The sequence below is a fragment of the Candoia aspera genome, chromosome 7, assembly GCF_035149785.1.
Source record: "Candoia aspera isolate rCanAsp1 chromosome 7, rCanAsp1.hap2, whole genome shotgun sequence".
Lineage (NCBI taxonomy): Eukaryota > Metazoa > Chordata > Lepidosauria > Squamata > Boidae > Candoia > Candoia aspera.
The window spans coordinates 250,716-267,341 of record NC_086159.1 but is presented as its reverse complement, the minus strand read 5'-3'; the positions used below and the strand labels follow the sequence as shown (position 1 = coordinate 267,341).

Below are 16,626 nucleotides of genomic sequence, written 5' to 3'. Positions count from 1 at the left end.
CGGGTGGGGTAAAGGCACTCCCCTCCTGGCTCCTACAAGCTGTCTTCCTCAGAGTCTTGAGGTGGCATTTTTTCTCAAGGCTGCAAGAGAACAAGCTCCCCTTTCTGTTCTTTTAGGGTGCACAAGGCAGAGAGGCACAAAGCCCTGTGGAAATTAGGCTGCAAGGGGGGGTTGTACTGACGGCATCTCCAAGATGATGGAAAAAAGCTGCCTTGGTGGCAACTGTTAACCTCTCCCCCCCTTTTTTTTTCCTGCAGGAAAGAGGAGCCCCACCCAGGAGCAGAGGCCATGCTGAAAGGCCCCGCTTGACAGTGGGGATGACCTGGAAAGTGCCTGACTGAGGCTGGACTGCCCACTTGTCCTCTTTGACAGTTTCATTTCATCATCACAAATGCTGCCTTCGAAGAGAACAGACAGCGAGCATGGTCCCTCTTCAGCCCTGCTGTTTGGCTTGGAAAGGTCCGTACGTGGCTTGAGTGCAGCATTAGCTCATCTTCACCAGGTCCCTGGCTGAAGCCTTCATCCAGCCTTGACTTGCAGCCCGTGCCCTTTCTTGGTTTTGCTCTTGCGGGCAGGAGTGAGGTACGGGCCTGCGATCTCCCACTGTTGCCTCCAGGATTCTCTGCTCTCCGGGAAGGGACTGGACTGGCCCACTGACATTGTGACTTAAGTTGCATACAGCGCTGGCACTGAAACATCCCTGCCAGCTTTTTATAGAGCAATAATGCCTTATCAGGAATATGGCTGCTGAAATGAGAAGGTTGGGGGTGGGGAGCAACAGGCAGCTGATAGCCTGAAGGACAGAGTTTCTTGCCACTCCTGAGATGTTTCAGGAAGGAGGGCACTTCAGGTGAGGGACTTACAAGTCAGCCAGTATCATCCCTGTGAACAAAGGTGTCCCTAACGGACAGTGCAGTGGTGATCCACGGCCTTGGAGGGAACTAGGTCCTGGAGCATTTCTGGGATGGGACGGCTTCTGGAGACTTGCCTTTCACATAGAGATTGATTCTTCCTTTGGTTTGTTTAATTTTGTAAAAATTTTAATAGAAGCAGGAACTGCAACACTTTGCACTTTGGATCTCATGCCAACCTTGAAAGTTGGAAGAGACATTTGAGGAAGCCATGCTGGTATGGTCTGGCAAAACTAGAGGTGAGTGAGCCATTCCCTAGATAAGATGTTGACTCCAGGGCAGCTGGAAATGGCTTTGCTAGGCAGGGGCCAGTCTTCCCCCGGGCATAATAATGGTGGAGCGACTGAGCTCCTGGAGAATTTAGCTTGTGATTTTGGCCAAGAGCTGTTGGGTGAAATTAGCTCATTGGTGCCTCTCCTGGCATTCGTGGCTCCTTGAGGCCACATGCTCCTTGCCAAACCTCAGTGGAACTTGTTAATCCTCAGTGACAGAGCTGAGATGCAAAATCAAATACTTTGAAATCAAAACTTGAAGTTTTTCTGGGATGGGTGAAGCAAACTAGCTTAAATCTGACACAATTGTAGTCCATCCCCAGCATAACGCTTCTGTTTGTTTTTAGAAAAACCTAGAATGTCCCGTTGCCCCGTGTTTTTTGCAAATTAAATGGTTGGTTAAAGGCCTGTAAAGAACAAAGCCAGACCACTTTTCTCCCACTGTGTGAGCCAGTGTGGTTTGTGGTCATGGGAATTTGGCTGGTGGTAGGATTACCTTGGGGAGGCAGTGCTGATTTCCATGCTGCTTTTGTGAAGGTGAGCTATTCGTAAAGTTGATGGCTGTTGGTTGATGGCCATTATGGTCTATGCACTAATGCTCAGTATGGAAAATAAAATTAGTTTGTGTTCTTGGCCCAGAAGGACAAATAAATACAGATAGCCCTTGCTTAATGACCATTTGTTCAGTGACCAAAGTTATGATGGCACTGAACAAATGGTAGTTATGACTGGTCCTTGAAGTTATGGCTGTTGTAGCGCCCTGCAGTCACGTGATCAAAATTTGGGCGCTTGGCAGCCCACCCACATATATGTCCGCAGGGTGCGTTTCAACTCACCCCCACTATCTCCCTCCCTTTTGGCTGCCCTGTGGTCTGCTGCCCTTCCCCCTGCCTCCGGACAGCCGCCTGTGGCCAGCAGAGCCTTGTCAGCAGTGGAATGCTGCAATTAAAAGATGTGGCTTCTTAGGAGTAACAGAAGCAATAGAAAGGGAGGGTTAAACATGGCTGTTCTTGTCAGCAGGCAAAATGAATTCATTTGGTAATGCTGTAAAGAGCATCTGGGTTAAACTCTGGAGAATCCAAAGCAGTGCTGGACTTGGCATCTGTTATTGCCCTCCTGATCAAGAAGTGGTGGATGATGCCTTCCAAAGCCAAAATGCAGTTTTTTCAAAGGAGCCAGAAGTTGCAGTGATGGAACACTTTAATTATCCCACAACGTTCCTTGGCAGACCAGCTCGGCCAGCACGGTCCTTCCAGAATATTTCTGACTTGTCTGGCTGACAGACTGCTCTTGCAGAGGATGGAGCACAAGCAGACTGGTTGTGCACAACCTGACACAAACAGGGAAGACTTCGTTGAGGAAGTGGATGTGGCAGGAATATTGCAAAAGCAACAATGCTGTGTTGGATTTTAAGAACACATGACAACAAGGTAAATCTTGGACTGGGAACAAGAAAGGACACTTGCAGGGAACAGAAAGAGGTGAGGTCACAAAGGAGAAGAATAGTTCAAAACAGGAGAGCTAGTGTCAGGAAGGCAAGAGCTCAGAATGAACTGAGATTAGTGAAGGATGCTAAGAATATTAAAAGGAGATCTTGAGGTCTGTTCAAAAGCATCAATGTACCAGCAGCTTAATGAAGGAAAAATGCTAACGGGAAAGGCAGAGCGATTCAGGCTCCAGGCTGTTTCAGCCTTTCCTAACCAAGACGTGTCCCATCAGGCAGCTGCAAAGACCTGGTTGAAGTAAGAGGACTGCAGTTCACGTTCGATGTCTACGTTGTCAGAGAACGCCTCTTTACTTTGAGTTTATGCCACCTGGGCCAGATGGATTGCATCCCAGGGCACTAAAGGAAATTCCCAATGGTATGGCTAAAACCTTGCATGTTATCTGAGAAATCCTGGAGAACCGAAGAAGTGCTAGGTGACTGGAGGACAGCAGGAAAGGAAGATTCAGAAGACTACAGGTCAAGCAATTGGATACTGGTACCTGAAATCTTGAACAAAACATAACATCTGTAAATCCCTTCAAAAACAGTGCAGTAATAAGCAGAATCCTGCATGGGTTTGTCAAATCTTGCTAGACGTACCATTTTTTTTTAAAATTGGGGGCGCTTCCTTAACGGATTGTGAGACCGCTAAACACATAAAATACTTTGATCAGTGAAGCATATCACAGCTTGCACTGTACCATGCTGATTAACAAGTCGGTGTTGGCTGAATGGCCATTTAAGAATCTCCATAGCTGGCTTGAGAAATTATGCTTGTGCTCGTTAAAGGACCCTTATCAAATTGGTGAGAGATTAATTGACGAGCCACAAGGATCAGTCCTGGGTCCAGTATCTTCATTAATGATTTGGATGAAGAGATGAAGGGGGTGGTTACCAAAATTGTATATGTGAGCTGCCGCCTGAGGAGACAGAAATAAAATGTCAAAATTTGGTTTGATAAAGCAGCAGTGTGATGTGGCTGGAAAACAGGTAATGTTGGGCTGCCTCAGCAGAAGTGTAATTTCCAAATCCCATGAAAGAATCCACTCCACCTTGCAAATGGTGTCCAGTTCCCAGCACCCCTGAAGAGCGCAGGCCACAATCAAAGGAGTACCAGGGGATACACTGGCACTCTGCCTACTGAAAGGCAATCACTTCAAAGAAGACTCCAGCTGAGTGTTGGGAAGGTCTCATAACGGCAGCAGGACAAGGAGGCCAACTGCCCGTGGCCACGGCGTTTTTCCGGTTTTGGCTTGCAGTCACACGGGATCCTTCAGTTTGGATTCCTGTGTGCAGGAGGAGGAGGAGGGTGGACGTGACCTTGCTGCCCCCCGTCGGCTCTAGGGCTGCTGACTTGGGTTCAGAGCCTGGTCACTGGCCTGCCAAGGGGATTCTGAATAAGCGAGCCTGTTTCCTGTGGACCAGGTTTGCTTTTGGAACCTCCCCCTGGTTCTGAAGACATGTCTAGTCAGGAAGGATCTTGGGGGAGGGGGGCTGATGAGGTGGGGGGCGGTATTTGCCTGCCTGCCTGCTTGCCTGCCATGAGGGAATGTGGGCTCACCCTGTCATGTCAACAGGGGACACAGTACAATACTCAGTGAGTGGGCTGTGATACCTGTAACACACCGCGGGGCAAGTTAGCTAAGGGTCTTTTCAAGCCAGAGATTGGACTCCTTTTGATGCCACCAGCTGGGATGCAAAGGTCTGGGCTGGCCATTTCATGTTTTATTATGTGTGTGAGGCTTCTGGCAGGTGGGCATCTCTGTCCTTGCCCAACTCTCCCCCCCCCCCACCACTTTAGTAAGTCCAATCCAGCCATCTTGTGTTCACTTTGCTCAATGCACCCAAGATGGAGAAGGAACCCATTTCCTGCACAAGCACAAAAGAAAACAGGCATTCTTTATTCCAAAAGTATTTTGGTGCAGTAATGATTCTTAGAGGAGACTAGTAGGGGCTATGTGTCATAACTGCCATGATACTCAAGGGGAGGAAGGTGTAAATGGAACAGTGGTCCCCCCCCCCCCATGTAGACGTTTCTCCAATAAAACACTTGAACAGGTGAAATTGTGTGAGCAGCAGCCCGTACGCTGTGCATGTGGGCACATTTGCGTGTGCGCGCACATGCACGCTCGGGACAGTATAGGCAGGAACATAGCACCAGCCTGAGCAGAGGTAGGCTTGGTTCTGACTGGCCCTGAATGCCACTCCGAGGCATTGCGAAGCTCTGTGCGGTCCTTCAGATGAGATTGCTCTCAACAGGAGCACCAGGAAACGCCTAATAAACCTTGTGGATGGGCAGCAGCTGTCTTTCATCAGGAATGTCTTTCCGGGGAAACGGGGAGGCTTGGCTTTGTGAAGATGGTGAAGTGGGGGCAAGCAGCAGCTCCCCTTTCCCAGAGTCAGATTCTCTCCTTGCCAGCTTTTCCAATGGCCAGGGGTGGGGGGCTTCTGCATCAGGCTTCTCACCAGTGGAAGCAGTCATAGCATTGGTACTACTTCTGTGGAAGGCCCCCCTCTCAACTCAGCTGAGCACCCTTCCTCAGCTGAAGTGTCATACCTAGGGAAGTAGGAACCTTGCTAAGTTCACCTTTTGATAGCTGCCCCCCCCCCAAGAAGCGAGTTGATGCCTATTGATGACAGAAAAAAAGTTTCTCAAGCTTTCTAATGAAACAAGAGTTGGTTATGTTTAATGGACAGAGACGGCAAAAAGTTTTGTGAAGACCACACTTCAGTCTCCCCTGGTGCTTTCTGTTCATGGTGTCCTTGGGAGTCTTCAACCAGCTGTTCCAAGTGTCTTCCCTAACCATAGAAGCCCTGAGAGATCAACCAACAGGTGGGTAGTGCACACTGTGAATAGCAAAACAGAGGACTTTTAAGGATTTTCTCTAATCCTGCCTTTCTGCTGAAATGAGCACTCAGGGATTCAACATCATTTTAAAAAACAAGACTAAAAAGTAAGTGCTATAATTAACTCTTAAAAAACTTTGCTTCAATTGGTAACTTAAAAGCCTGGCAAAGCAACCTGTCTTTACAGAAGTTCTAAATATGGAGAGTGTGGGGGCCAACTGTGGTTTCTTAGAGCAATGCAGAAGGCTTCGTCCTGGTTGCCAGATAGATGAACTTTTGAAAATAGTATCTTCAAAAAGGCTTCTGCTGCAAATCTTAACAGAAGATCATGGCTCAAGCAACCCTCCCTCACAGCCTAAACCATTTCAGTTTTAAAGGTTAATACCATTATTATTAAAATTCATTATAGCCACCTGCTCCAGAAGACTCTAAATTTCTTAAATTACACCCCGTAAGTAACTGACACCTAATTCAGACTTTCAGCTCAGGCATTGTATGGCTCCTTTCTGTTGGTTAACAGCCTGGTTATTGAAGTTTGCACCAACTGCCAGACACTTCAAGGGTTCCCCCTGTCCCCACCAATGTTCACTGCAGTAGCCATAATGGCATGTGACCAAGGCATAGCTAACTAGCACCAAATCCAACCAACTGAAGAAGTGATGCAGCTGGCACACTATGCATCCTTGTCCCAGATGGCAGCTGAAGATCGTCGAGCTGAGGTTGCAAAACTCTTCAGGGGGAATGCAACGCCAAAGCAGGATGAACCTCAACACCCAAATCCAGTTTCCTAGTTACCAACAGCACCTCCATCTTTTATACAGTTCAGCCTGTTCTCCAGCACATTATTAGGGTCAGGCAATGTACTACAGGACTGACTACTTTCTTGGAGACAGCAGAGTGCCTATAGCAGCTCACCCCCATGCTTCTGATTACTTTCCCATCAGTTTCATGTGATACTGGACAGGATGGTGACAATATGGAGCCCTACAAGATGCCATGGAACAGTGGCTTAGATGCTAAACAGTAGTCTCTGAACAGCATCTGGTGCAACAGGAAAGACGGAGACCACTGCAAAGCAGTGTCCTCCCTTCAGAAAATCTAAACATAATTGGCCATGAAAGGCAGAAAATCTTCGAACTACTAGGACCAGCCCCCTCTTTTGCTCTGTTTGCAGGCAACCAAATCAGTTTCAGTTCCATTCCAAGTGAATGCTCATCAGTGTGGTTTACAAGTTGCCATGCCCCTTGATTTCTTTGAGGAAGGGAAGTGGCAGACAGCCCTAACCTTGACCCTCTCCCAGTTGCAAACCATCCTATCGGTTCCCACTGTACTGCTGCAGTGTTCCCCTCCAGGCGGTTTTTAATTCCTCCACTGTTCCCAGAGCATCTCTTAACCCCAGGTATGAATCCACTATTACACTTTTCCTTTGACAGTGGACCTCACTATGCCAGGATAATTTTTTAAAAATACTAGTCCTAAGAAAATTATGTGGAGCATGTGAATGTGCTCTTTCAGGTACTAGAAGTCACCAAACTGAGGTTAAATGGTAAGCAAGCAACAAGATCCTTCAACTGTTGGTTTTTTCTTAATCCAGATGCTTGATATTTTTTTCCCCTCTACCTCAACTCACAGAGTTAGGGATTAGATGGGGGGTGGGGTGGGGAGAGAGCAATTCATTGAAGTTTCTGTTTGCATTTTCTTAATATGAGGCTAGCAGGACAACTTTCAATCTTATGAAGCCAAACAGCTGCTTTCATAAAATTAAGGTCTGCAATGGGGATGTCATGAATGGCACTTTAACCCTAACCCTAACCAACACACGTCATCAGCAAAGAGTTTCTTGAATGACTCTATGGAGGCAATTTGTCCCAACGTTCAAGAGGCAAAGGTCAAAGAGAGAGCCATCCAATCAGTACCTGATGTACACTCCCTCCTTCAGACCCTGGGCAGCATGTGACAACATGCAAGTGAAGAACAGATTGAACAGGACTGGGGCTAGCACACAGCCCTGATCCACCAGACTGGAAATGGAAAAATGCAGCTGATGTGTCACCATTAGAAAGGATCTGTCCTGTCATTCTGTCATGGAGTAGCTGAATCAACTTCACGAATTTCCCCGGGCATCCATAACGTCTCAGGAAGGTCCAGAGAGCCTCCCTATTTACAATGTCAAATGTCTTTGTCAGGTCAATAAAGACAGAGTAAAGAGGTTTGTTCTGCTTGATGCGCTTTTCCTGGACTTGTCTCACAGCAAATATGTCTGCTGTACTCTGTTCTAGCCGAAACCCACACTGCGCCTCTGGGAGGTTCCTTTCCAAGACTGACAGGTCTGTTCAGGAAAATGCGGGCAAAAATCTTGCCTGTGATGGAGAACAGTGAGATACCGCTGTAGTTTCCGCAGTCTGACTGGCTTCCCTTATTTTTATAGAGAGCCACAATGAGTGCATTGAGGAAGTCGTCAGGCATCTCCTCTGTGAACCAGATGTCTTCCACGATGTCTTGGAACATCTGTAGGCATTTGGGTCTAGTGCTCTGTTGCTTTGAGTCCATCTGCGAGATTGCTTTCTTAATCTCAGCAGCAGAGGGAGGCAGGTCCAGGGCATCCAAAACAGGCAGCTGAGGAATCTGTTGTAAGACATCAGGATCACTGTTGATGACACCCAGCTGACAAATGGAAACAGCCTCAATGGCCTATTAAGTTGGAAAAGTGTTCAGCCCAACATTTTTTCAGTCCTTCCTGGTCTTTGATCAAGCTCAACCCATCAGATGACAGCAAGGGGGAGCATCCTGATTTAGAAGGACCATAAACTGACTTTATGGCACTGAAGAACTCTCTGGTGGCATACATGTCTGCATAGCATTCCTCCAGCTCGGTTTTTCTCTGCCACCACTTGTCCTGCATTTCTTGCAGTTCTGCCTACTTTGGACTGCAGGTGTTTAAACTTGTCTTTGAGACAGATGATGGATCATTCTGTCTGTCTGCATAGGCCTTGTTCTTGGCCTGGAGGGCTGCTGAAATGGTCTTGTGGTTTTCATCAAACTAATCTTGATGTGCCTAGGTTTCCAGTCTGAGTACAGTTGTTGCAGTCTGTGTGATGACATCTTTAAACTGCATCCACTTTTCAGAATAGGTTCCTACAAACAGTAAATTGCTGGAGTTTTTTTCATGAATTTGACAACAATGGACTTGGCCTGGGTCTTACAGACTGCCAACGTTGAATGACATTCTGACAGTCCTTGGTTACTTATGATGTGCAAGTTGAGGACCAATTGGACCAACCTGTGATCTGTCCAGCACTCAGCACCTCGCATAGCCCAGGTGACAGTGACATCTTTAAGGTTGTGCTGACTTACTATGATATAGTCAAGTAGGTGCCAGTGTTTGGATCTGGGATGCATCCAGGTTGTTTTGTACTTGTTTGCAAGTCTGAGCGTTGTGTTAGTGGTGCACAGGTTCTGCTCAGCACACTTGCTCAGACCATTGGTCCAGAGACTGCCCACGTGCAGGTTTGTGACTACAACTGCCAGTGGTCATCTCCATCTGTTGTTTCACCAGTACTCCGTCACTGTGGGGCTCTATGAATTAGATTTGGAACTGAGGTGAATTGCAGATGGGTTGTAGATGAAGATGAATTGCACAACAGAAACCCGTGCATGATGAAGTTTCAAGTGGAGCAGCTGTGGCACAGGGGCAGTCCCACTCTCTCAGAAGAGACCTTAATCCAGTGGCACAGACAACTGTTATGGCTGGAGACCTCTCCTGCTGCAGTGCATGACCAGGACATTTAAATGTCTTGTGCTCTTAGCGTTCCACAACGCCTGCTGGGCCTGCCTTCTTGACTATTGGACTGTTGATCAGTCTCCTCCACTCAGTCTGCCAAGGCGAGACTTCACATGCTGGGATAGACAGATCCCCTACCTCACTGAGAGTCAAAGACCTGTCAGTTACCATCACCTGGACTGGCCCACCTGTCAAAACAGTTTACCATGCTGTACGTGTTATAGCCACTTGGAGCCACAGGTGAGAGTTGAGTGCCAGGTGGGGACCAAAGGTGAACAAGCAGCCCTAAAAAGGGCACAGGAGGCTCCTCCACCACAGGTGCTACCCCTAAAACATCATGAAAAATGCAAATTCAAAAATAAATATAGATAAATTACATTGGGGAAATACAGGTAAGTTTCAGCCACCCATGATCAACCAGTTGGCTTCTGGTCTGTTTGAAGAACCAGATTTTAGAGGTTTTCTAAAGGACAGCTTATTGGGGCCAGACAAACCTGGGGTGGAGTGGGGGGGCAGGGAATGGTGACAGAGAAGTCATTACTCAAGGTCCCATTAGATGGCACTATTTAGTCAATGGTAACCAGTGCAGCTCACCTAATAAAGGTGTCATATGAGTGCTCCAAGGTGTGCCCATAACACTTACCTGCATTCTATAGCTTCCAAGTGGTCTTGAAGATCAGAGCACATTACAGCAATACAACAAGAGGTGACTAAAGCATGAGTGATGGTGAGTCTGCTGGTCCAGGAAAGGGCATAATTGGTACATGAGATGTATCTGTGCCACAGCTGCCACTTGATCTTTTAGCAAGAGCCATGAGTCCAGGAGGACCCCCACATTGTGCACCAATTCCATCTGGGGAAGTATAACCCCATCAAGAAGTAGAGATGGCAGGTTTCAGGGCATAGCTACCCAATCTTGTTAGGGTTGGTCCTGAGCCGTTCCTCTAAGTCAAGACTTGTAACAGCTTCCAGGCACTGGGACAGCATATTGACAGCATCACTTGGTGAGATAGGCACTGAGATATACAAGTGGGTATCGTCAGCATAGTGATAATGCTTCCCCAACTACCTTCATGCTGGCAGGGATACCCGAAGGCTATGGTGGCCCCAACAAGAAAAAAAAAAAGCCAAGTGGAGTGTGTGAAGAAAACCTTGTGGCTGGCTTAGCAGTCCTGAATTGGACCATCCAAAGGCCACAGGCCTGCAGTTGCACAAGGCATGCAACAGAATTGATTTTAACCCAGGCTTGTTTTCTGCAAATCTGCCCCGTATGATGAATTTTGTGATTCAACGTAGTTTGCAAATCCAGGAAATGTGTGAATAGAAATTTTTAATGCATCAGAAGAGGAAAATTATGAAATACATGGCTTGTTATCAAATTAATATTTCTTTTTAAATATTTCATTTTCTATCTTCATTCTTTAAGTAAAATAAAAAGAAGACAAAATGAAATCACATCAACCTTTGTGTGTGTTGAACCACACACTTTTTTGGTGTGCAAGATTTGGCCTGGAAGAAGCAGCCCACCCTTGTGATTATTTAAAACTGTTCTGCTGCCCGGTTCTGGATGTTATCCTACAAAGGCCAAGTGTAGGAAAGGGCTCCCAAAGTAGAGTATGTCATCTTGGGAGCTCTCAGAACTGGACCCCAAAAGAGCATCTAGAAAAGGCTGATCTGTGGCAGGAAGGCTGCAGGAGCCCCCCAGAGAGGCACAGAGTCACATCCAGCCAAACCCATGACGTGTTCTTTTTTATTAAATTCCATTAGTTTTTTTTTCTCTTCATATATATTTTTTTCCTCTAAGCACAATACAATACAAGAACTCTGTAGGTTTGACACAATGTACAGAAACTTCAATAATCTACAACTGCTCAAGAAGTTACAAAACCCCCCAAATTCACACCAGCCATGGCCTTTACAGTACCAATTAAAAAAGTGGGGAGGGGGGATAGGGGGCTCCAGACTATGTACAGGGTCTAGGGGCTTCACCATTTGCCTTCTATTGCTCAAAGGCAGAAGGGAATGGCAAGCATTAGACCAGGCTCCCATGGAAGGTGGCTGCGGTCTGTGGGTCCAGGGTGCAGGGAGTAGAGAGGTCAAGTTACATGATTTGCTTTTGGATGCCAGGCTGGGAAGCAAGTTGGGGTGGGGCCATTAGCTGCACTGCACTCGAGGGCTAGCCCTGAGGATGCTGGGGGAGGGTTGGGAAGTGAGCAAGAACCAATGGGGGTCACACACCAGTGTCTCCCCTGTCACCCGACTGAGCCTTCAACCAGTAACAGCCCACTCCATCAGCAGCAGCACTAAGTGGCAGGGCATAGGCCCCACACCCTTCCTTCCGTCCGCCTTCCAATGTCCCGACATCAGGACATCCCCCAGACCAGGGGCGGGGGGCGGCTGAGGGTGCTAATAGGCTTTGAAGCGCTCTGCTGCCGCCTCTGCAAGCAGCTGGACCCTTGACCAGCTTCCCCGACAGAGCGGAGACCATTCTTGGCCGGCCAGAGCTGCTCTGGAGGCAGCCGCACAGAAGTCCAATGGCTCTGCCTACATCTGGGGAAGAACGGAGGGTGGGCCAGATTCACCTCTCCTGGGATCCCCCCAAGCCCGACTTGTCACGGCCCCTCCTCCGAACAAGGCAGAAGAGGCAGTCCACGACCTTCCCTCCCCGCAAACTGCGTGTGGCAAAGCCAGGCTGGGGTCTCCCTCCTGGCCACACACACCTCCTTCAGTCCTGCACTGCCCCAGGCCAGCGTGGCCACCGAGGCCCAGAAGGACTCCTCAGGCATCAGACAAGCAGCTCTGGATGCGGTCAATCCACTGCTGAGCCAGCTGCACATCCTGGGCGCAGAAATTGTAAACCCGCTTTATTGTCTTGACCTGCCAAGGAGGAGAAGTGCAGTCCTGAGGCAGGGGGAACCAGGCAAGGGGACCCTACTGCCCCCCACGGGGCTGACCTCCCTCAGGCACAAAAGTGACTCACATCAAAGAAAGCCTTTTCATCCACCGTCTTGGGGGCTCCCATGGTGGGGGTGCCTGGCGTGATGGACTCCACTTCAGCCAGGTCAATCACCCCTTTGCACTCTGTGTCCAGGTTGCTGTCATAGTATCGCAGCTATGAGAGAGGAAGGAGGGCTGGCGGTCACAGCTGCCCAAGGCCGGGCCGAAGAGGCTCCCTGCCCAGCAACAGCAGCACCATGCCTACCTGGTGCTTGGTTTTATCCAGCACAAACCAGCGCAGCTTCCAGGGCTTCATGAAGGCCCCTTTCTTGTACAGGGAGCCCTCATAGGAGCTGCAGAGGAAAGGGGGCCTGGTGAGCAGAGAAAGGAAGCGGTGGGCTCCCTCCACCCGGACCCTCCCAAGCAACCCACGCGCACCGATTCTCGCTCTCTGCTGTCTGGAACTGACTGTAGAGGGTGCTGGTGCTCTTGCGGCCACCTTGCTTCCCACTAGATGGGGTGGATGTGCTGCTGGTCTCGCTGTCCAGGCTGAGGTTCAACGTGGAGCTGCCACTGCCCGTCTCCTGCAGGTAGACGCCAAGCGAGCGCCGCTGATGCGACAGACTAGATACCATCAGGAGAGAACTGGGTGCTGTCTGTGGAGAAAGGTGGTTGGCGGAAGGAAGACATTCTGGTAAAAGCAACTTGCAAAAGCAGCACCCCACATCACAGCAGGACCCCTTACTTTACTGCCTGTGTCCACTGCTGGGCCCTCCGACTGCTGGAAAGCTTTCACTCTGTCCCAGGTCTCCTTCCAGCGTTCTGGAACCTGCCCCAGCTCCATCTCCAGGCTCTGCACCTCCTGCAGCAGGGAAGGTGGTACTCAGGACCAGTCCAGGCTGCCTGCTCTGGTCCCTTGGCTCTGAAAGAGCAGCAGCGCTGGGTGCCCGAAGGAGCTCTTGTGGCTGATGCCTCAGAGCACTAGGGAGGAGCCACTGGCTCCCTCCATCCAAGCTCTCCTCCCCCTCAGGGTTAAAGACTAACTGCAGCAAATGCAATGTCTACCTCTGGGGAAAAATGCAGATGGAAGGTCATCCCAGCGACTCTAAGCAGAACAGCTCAAGAGACGAAATTCCAAGGGGGACAGGGATCAGGGAGAGGGGCTGTGACTTTCTTCTGGCTTTGCTTTTACAACTCAGTTAAGTGATCTACTATCAAAGTCCATATGATTTTTCTCCCATCATTCTTATATGGTTTTGAACATCAAAACGTCAATAGTAAGGTCCCTTTGGTACAGAGAACTGACTATAATGCACAGTACACTTGAAAGAAAGGTAATATAAATTTAATTGCAGTTTACATCTGATAAGAAAAGCAACTTTCTTGCTTTAGCCAGGTGGCCCTTCTGTGAAACTGTTTTGACAATCCAATGAAGGGACCTCAAAAACGCCAACAAGTTCTTTGGTAAACAAAAGGAGATACTGTAATATGAATTTCTGGTGTATGGTTCCCTTCATTAATCTGTTTTTCCTAGCTAGTCCCGCACTGCTCCCCAGCCCTCCAAACCCCACATTCCTGATCTTTGTTCCCCTTGTGTTCACCATTATTCTTACGGTCCCTCGGACGCAGGGGCTGCAAAATTACTCCAGAGTCCACTGGAGTTGGGTGGCCAATAAATTCAAATCAATAAATAGATTGATCAGTTGATGATGATGTTGACACCAACTGGCCAATGCAACTTCCAACTCCATGGCTGCCATCTCTCGAGTGTGCAATGTCTCTGGCCAAACTGTATTTAAGACAGCTGGTTCTCAAGTTACCAAGAAACAATTTTAGTGAAAAAGTTGCTAGGTATTTTGGGACGAGAGGTGTGTCTTGGCTGCAGTGACTCTGTATATTGCACTGGATGTATTTGGCCATCCAGTGATTCCAGGAGGTGGGAAAGCTTTGGCCTGGTGAATATCACTGTCTGATGCCCTTGCAGGAATTGTCATTCTTTGTATGAATGTATACGGTCATAACGTCTATGCGTGTCTTCTTTTCCTTATATTTAATGGGAAAGAGACCAATCTGGAAACACTGGAATAATCTGTAATTCCAGTATTCAAAGTTTATCATGTACTGCTGCTGCATTTTGGGAAAGCCCTTTGTGTAGTATAATCCTAGACCAAATTCTGCCTGGTACTAATCAGAGAAAGCGGGAGCAATTTGTTCCTTTCTCTTTTCGGATGGACAACTTATTAAGGATTTCCAAAACTCTGAAGTATACATATTTGCTGAATTCCCTAAAGAAAGTATCAAAATGGATCTCAATGATTTAGCCAGTCAGAGTAGAACAGCTTCAGCTGAGCAAACTCTCTTTCTCCTTTCCTTGATCAAAACAAAAAAAGCTGAGCTGCTGCCATCTTTCTTACACAAGGGCTACGGACACTTTTTCCTAGTTGATCCAGAAATTAAAGGACTCTCTATGTCCTTTGCTTAAGCTTTCTCCACAAATTTTGTCCAGCTGTCTTCCTATTTTTTCAACACCTCCTACAACATTGGCCAAATTCTGATACTTCTCAGAAAGCCAAGACATTGTATGGATCCAAAGTCGGCCCCTCTGCAACCCAAAGAAAGGCTCTGAGAGGGGTTCGAAGGAGCTCTCAAGCGGGTTTGCTAGCTTTCATGCTAATAAGCTTGCCTGGAGTTCGGGGATGGGATAGACCCCAAGGAAGATGCACACAAGCCAATTTTCTTTTGCAAAAGGGTTTTTGCTACCAAAGTGTAACTCCTATTTCGTTTTCTTATTTCTCTACTTTACGTCCACTGTTTCAATAGGCTACCACAGTCTATTTCATTTTCCTTATTTATTCCCATTGTACCGTCCTCCTTATTTTTAAATTCTAGCTACCTGACTACAGCTCTGATCAGCTCACGTTTTGTCTATAGCTCTAACAGAGCGTGGCTTTCTTCTGAGTTTCAACCTCTCTGACGTTTACCGATCTGGGCCCCGGTCCCAGCTGCCACCAGCCAACTCTCTCCTGGCCATCTCGGCCAAGGGGTCAGCCTCTGCTGTGCTTTGCCATCGTGACGCTGGGCCTGCTGGCCTAGGCCGCCTGATGGGTCTACCGTGGCTGCATCTTCTAGCATGGCCTCTCGCTACATCTGGGTCCGGTTCCCCCCGTGACCCTCTCTAGCTCCGGCTTGACTTCGCTGGGTGCTTCGCCCTTTTCCCCCGACTGCCTTCTCTCCCCAGTTGGTGGATGCTAATCTCCAAAGCCGCTTTCCTCTCCCTCCTTTCTGAATGGGCCCTCTTATACCACACAGCCCACCTCTAGTAGGCTTTCTGCTGATGGGGTCTGCTGCCACTAAACCCTCCAGGGCCTTTTTTCCAGCTGACGAGGAGTTTCTCTTTGTCCCCCCCACCCAAATGCGACCGAGTTCTTCAGCCACCCTTCCAGCACACACCCACACTGCGGCTTCTTGCCTAAGTCTCCGCTTTGCCAGTTTCAGATTCTTCTGCTGTGTTTAGGCAGGCTGGCTGGCCAGCTCCTCCCTCCCTTCCCTCCCTCCCCCACAAGCCAGATCTTGCACACGTCTCTCTCTCTCCCCCTTTCTACAGCCACTGAGCCCAGCCCAGCCTTCTTCTGCAATTCCCTTCCTGATCCAGCTATCCCTTTTTTTTAAAGGTGCAACAGCTGAAAGTGGAAGGCAGGCTCTTTTCAGTCTTCAGGGTGAAGGGTAGGTGCTATCACCATGGAGCTGTCTTTTCACAAAGCCATCTTTTAATCCTGGAGGAACTTGGAAAACAGAGCCCCCAAGAGCAGGTATCGTCTGTCTGAAACCAGAACTGAGTTTGGCATCTTGCCTTATTTTCTCCCAATTAATTGCAGAATCCGAAGAAAAGGAGGTACTGATACTCCACCCAACCCACTCCAACCCTCATCCCGTGCTGCTAATTGCATGTTTTTCTTTGAAAAACTGCACAGAAACCACAAACTGCTCAATGTAACAGCCCTACGACAAAGTGCAGCTGGGAATAAGATGGATGTGGAACTCGGCCTCAGCAAAAAGGCCGCCAGCTGGTCAGGAGCTTATTGAGTTGCTTCCTTAACCCTCTTCCTTTCTCCGAGCAGCAGCAAAGGAGACCCAGAGAGGGAAGACGTGGCCGCCATGCCATGCCATTCTGGGGAGGTGGCCCAAGGGCTGACTCTGAACAGGAAGAGGTGCCAGGTACGTGGCAGAGGCTGGGCGAGGGCCTCCTCGTGGCTCCGGTGCCCTTCCCTGGGCCTCCCCTTTTCCAGTCCTGTTGGGCAGGAAAGTGAGGCCATCTGAGGAGCTGGGATGGTTAGAAGCTGAGGTGCCTGCAGAGTGGGATGCCTCGCTGGTTGCAGAGGAGGCCCCCTCCCA

At 48.7% G+C, this 16,626-nt stretch overlaps 2 protein-coding genes across 17 annotated transcripts in view; one reads left to right on the top strand and one right to left on the bottom strand.

Annotated features, from left to right (window-relative positions):
• PPP6R2 (protein phosphatase 6 regulatory subunit 2) overlaps nucleotides 1–1,816 on the top strand; it is a 91,951-nt gene extending 90,135 nt beyond the window's left edge. For all 9 annotated transcript variants that reach the window (XR_010068320.1, XR_010068321.1, XR_010068319.1 and 6 more), the window contains one exon: nucleotides 258–1,816. Coding sequence is in view for 5 of the 9 variants with exons in the window: in XM_063308835.1 (XP_063164905.1) it covers nucleotides 258–309 (52 nt within the window). In the remaining 4 variants the exon portion in view is untranslated. The remainder of the gene's footprint in view (nucleotides 1–257) is intronic.
• A 9,222-nt stretch (nucleotides 1,817–11,038) lies between these two features.
• SBF1 (SET binding factor 1) overlaps nucleotides 11,039–16,626 on the bottom strand; it is a 145,284-nt gene continuing 139,696 nt past the window's right edge. For all 8 annotated transcript variants that reach the window (XM_063308726.1, XM_063308729.1, XM_063308730.1 and 5 more), the window contains 5 exons: nucleotides 12,980–13,096; nucleotides 12,673–12,890; nucleotides 12,500–12,587; nucleotides 12,278–12,409; nucleotides 11,039–12,174 (listed from right to left, as the gene is read on the bottom strand). In XM_063308726.1, the coding sequence (XP_063164796.1) occupies nucleotides 12,076–12,174; nucleotides 12,278–12,409; nucleotides 12,500–12,587; nucleotides 12,673–12,890; nucleotides 12,980–13,096 (654 nt within the window). In that variant the 3' untranslated portion in view covers nucleotides 11,039–12,075. The remainder of the gene's footprint in view (nucleotides 12,175–12,277; nucleotides 12,410–12,499; nucleotides 12,588–12,672; nucleotides 12,891–12,979; nucleotides 13,097–16,626) is intronic.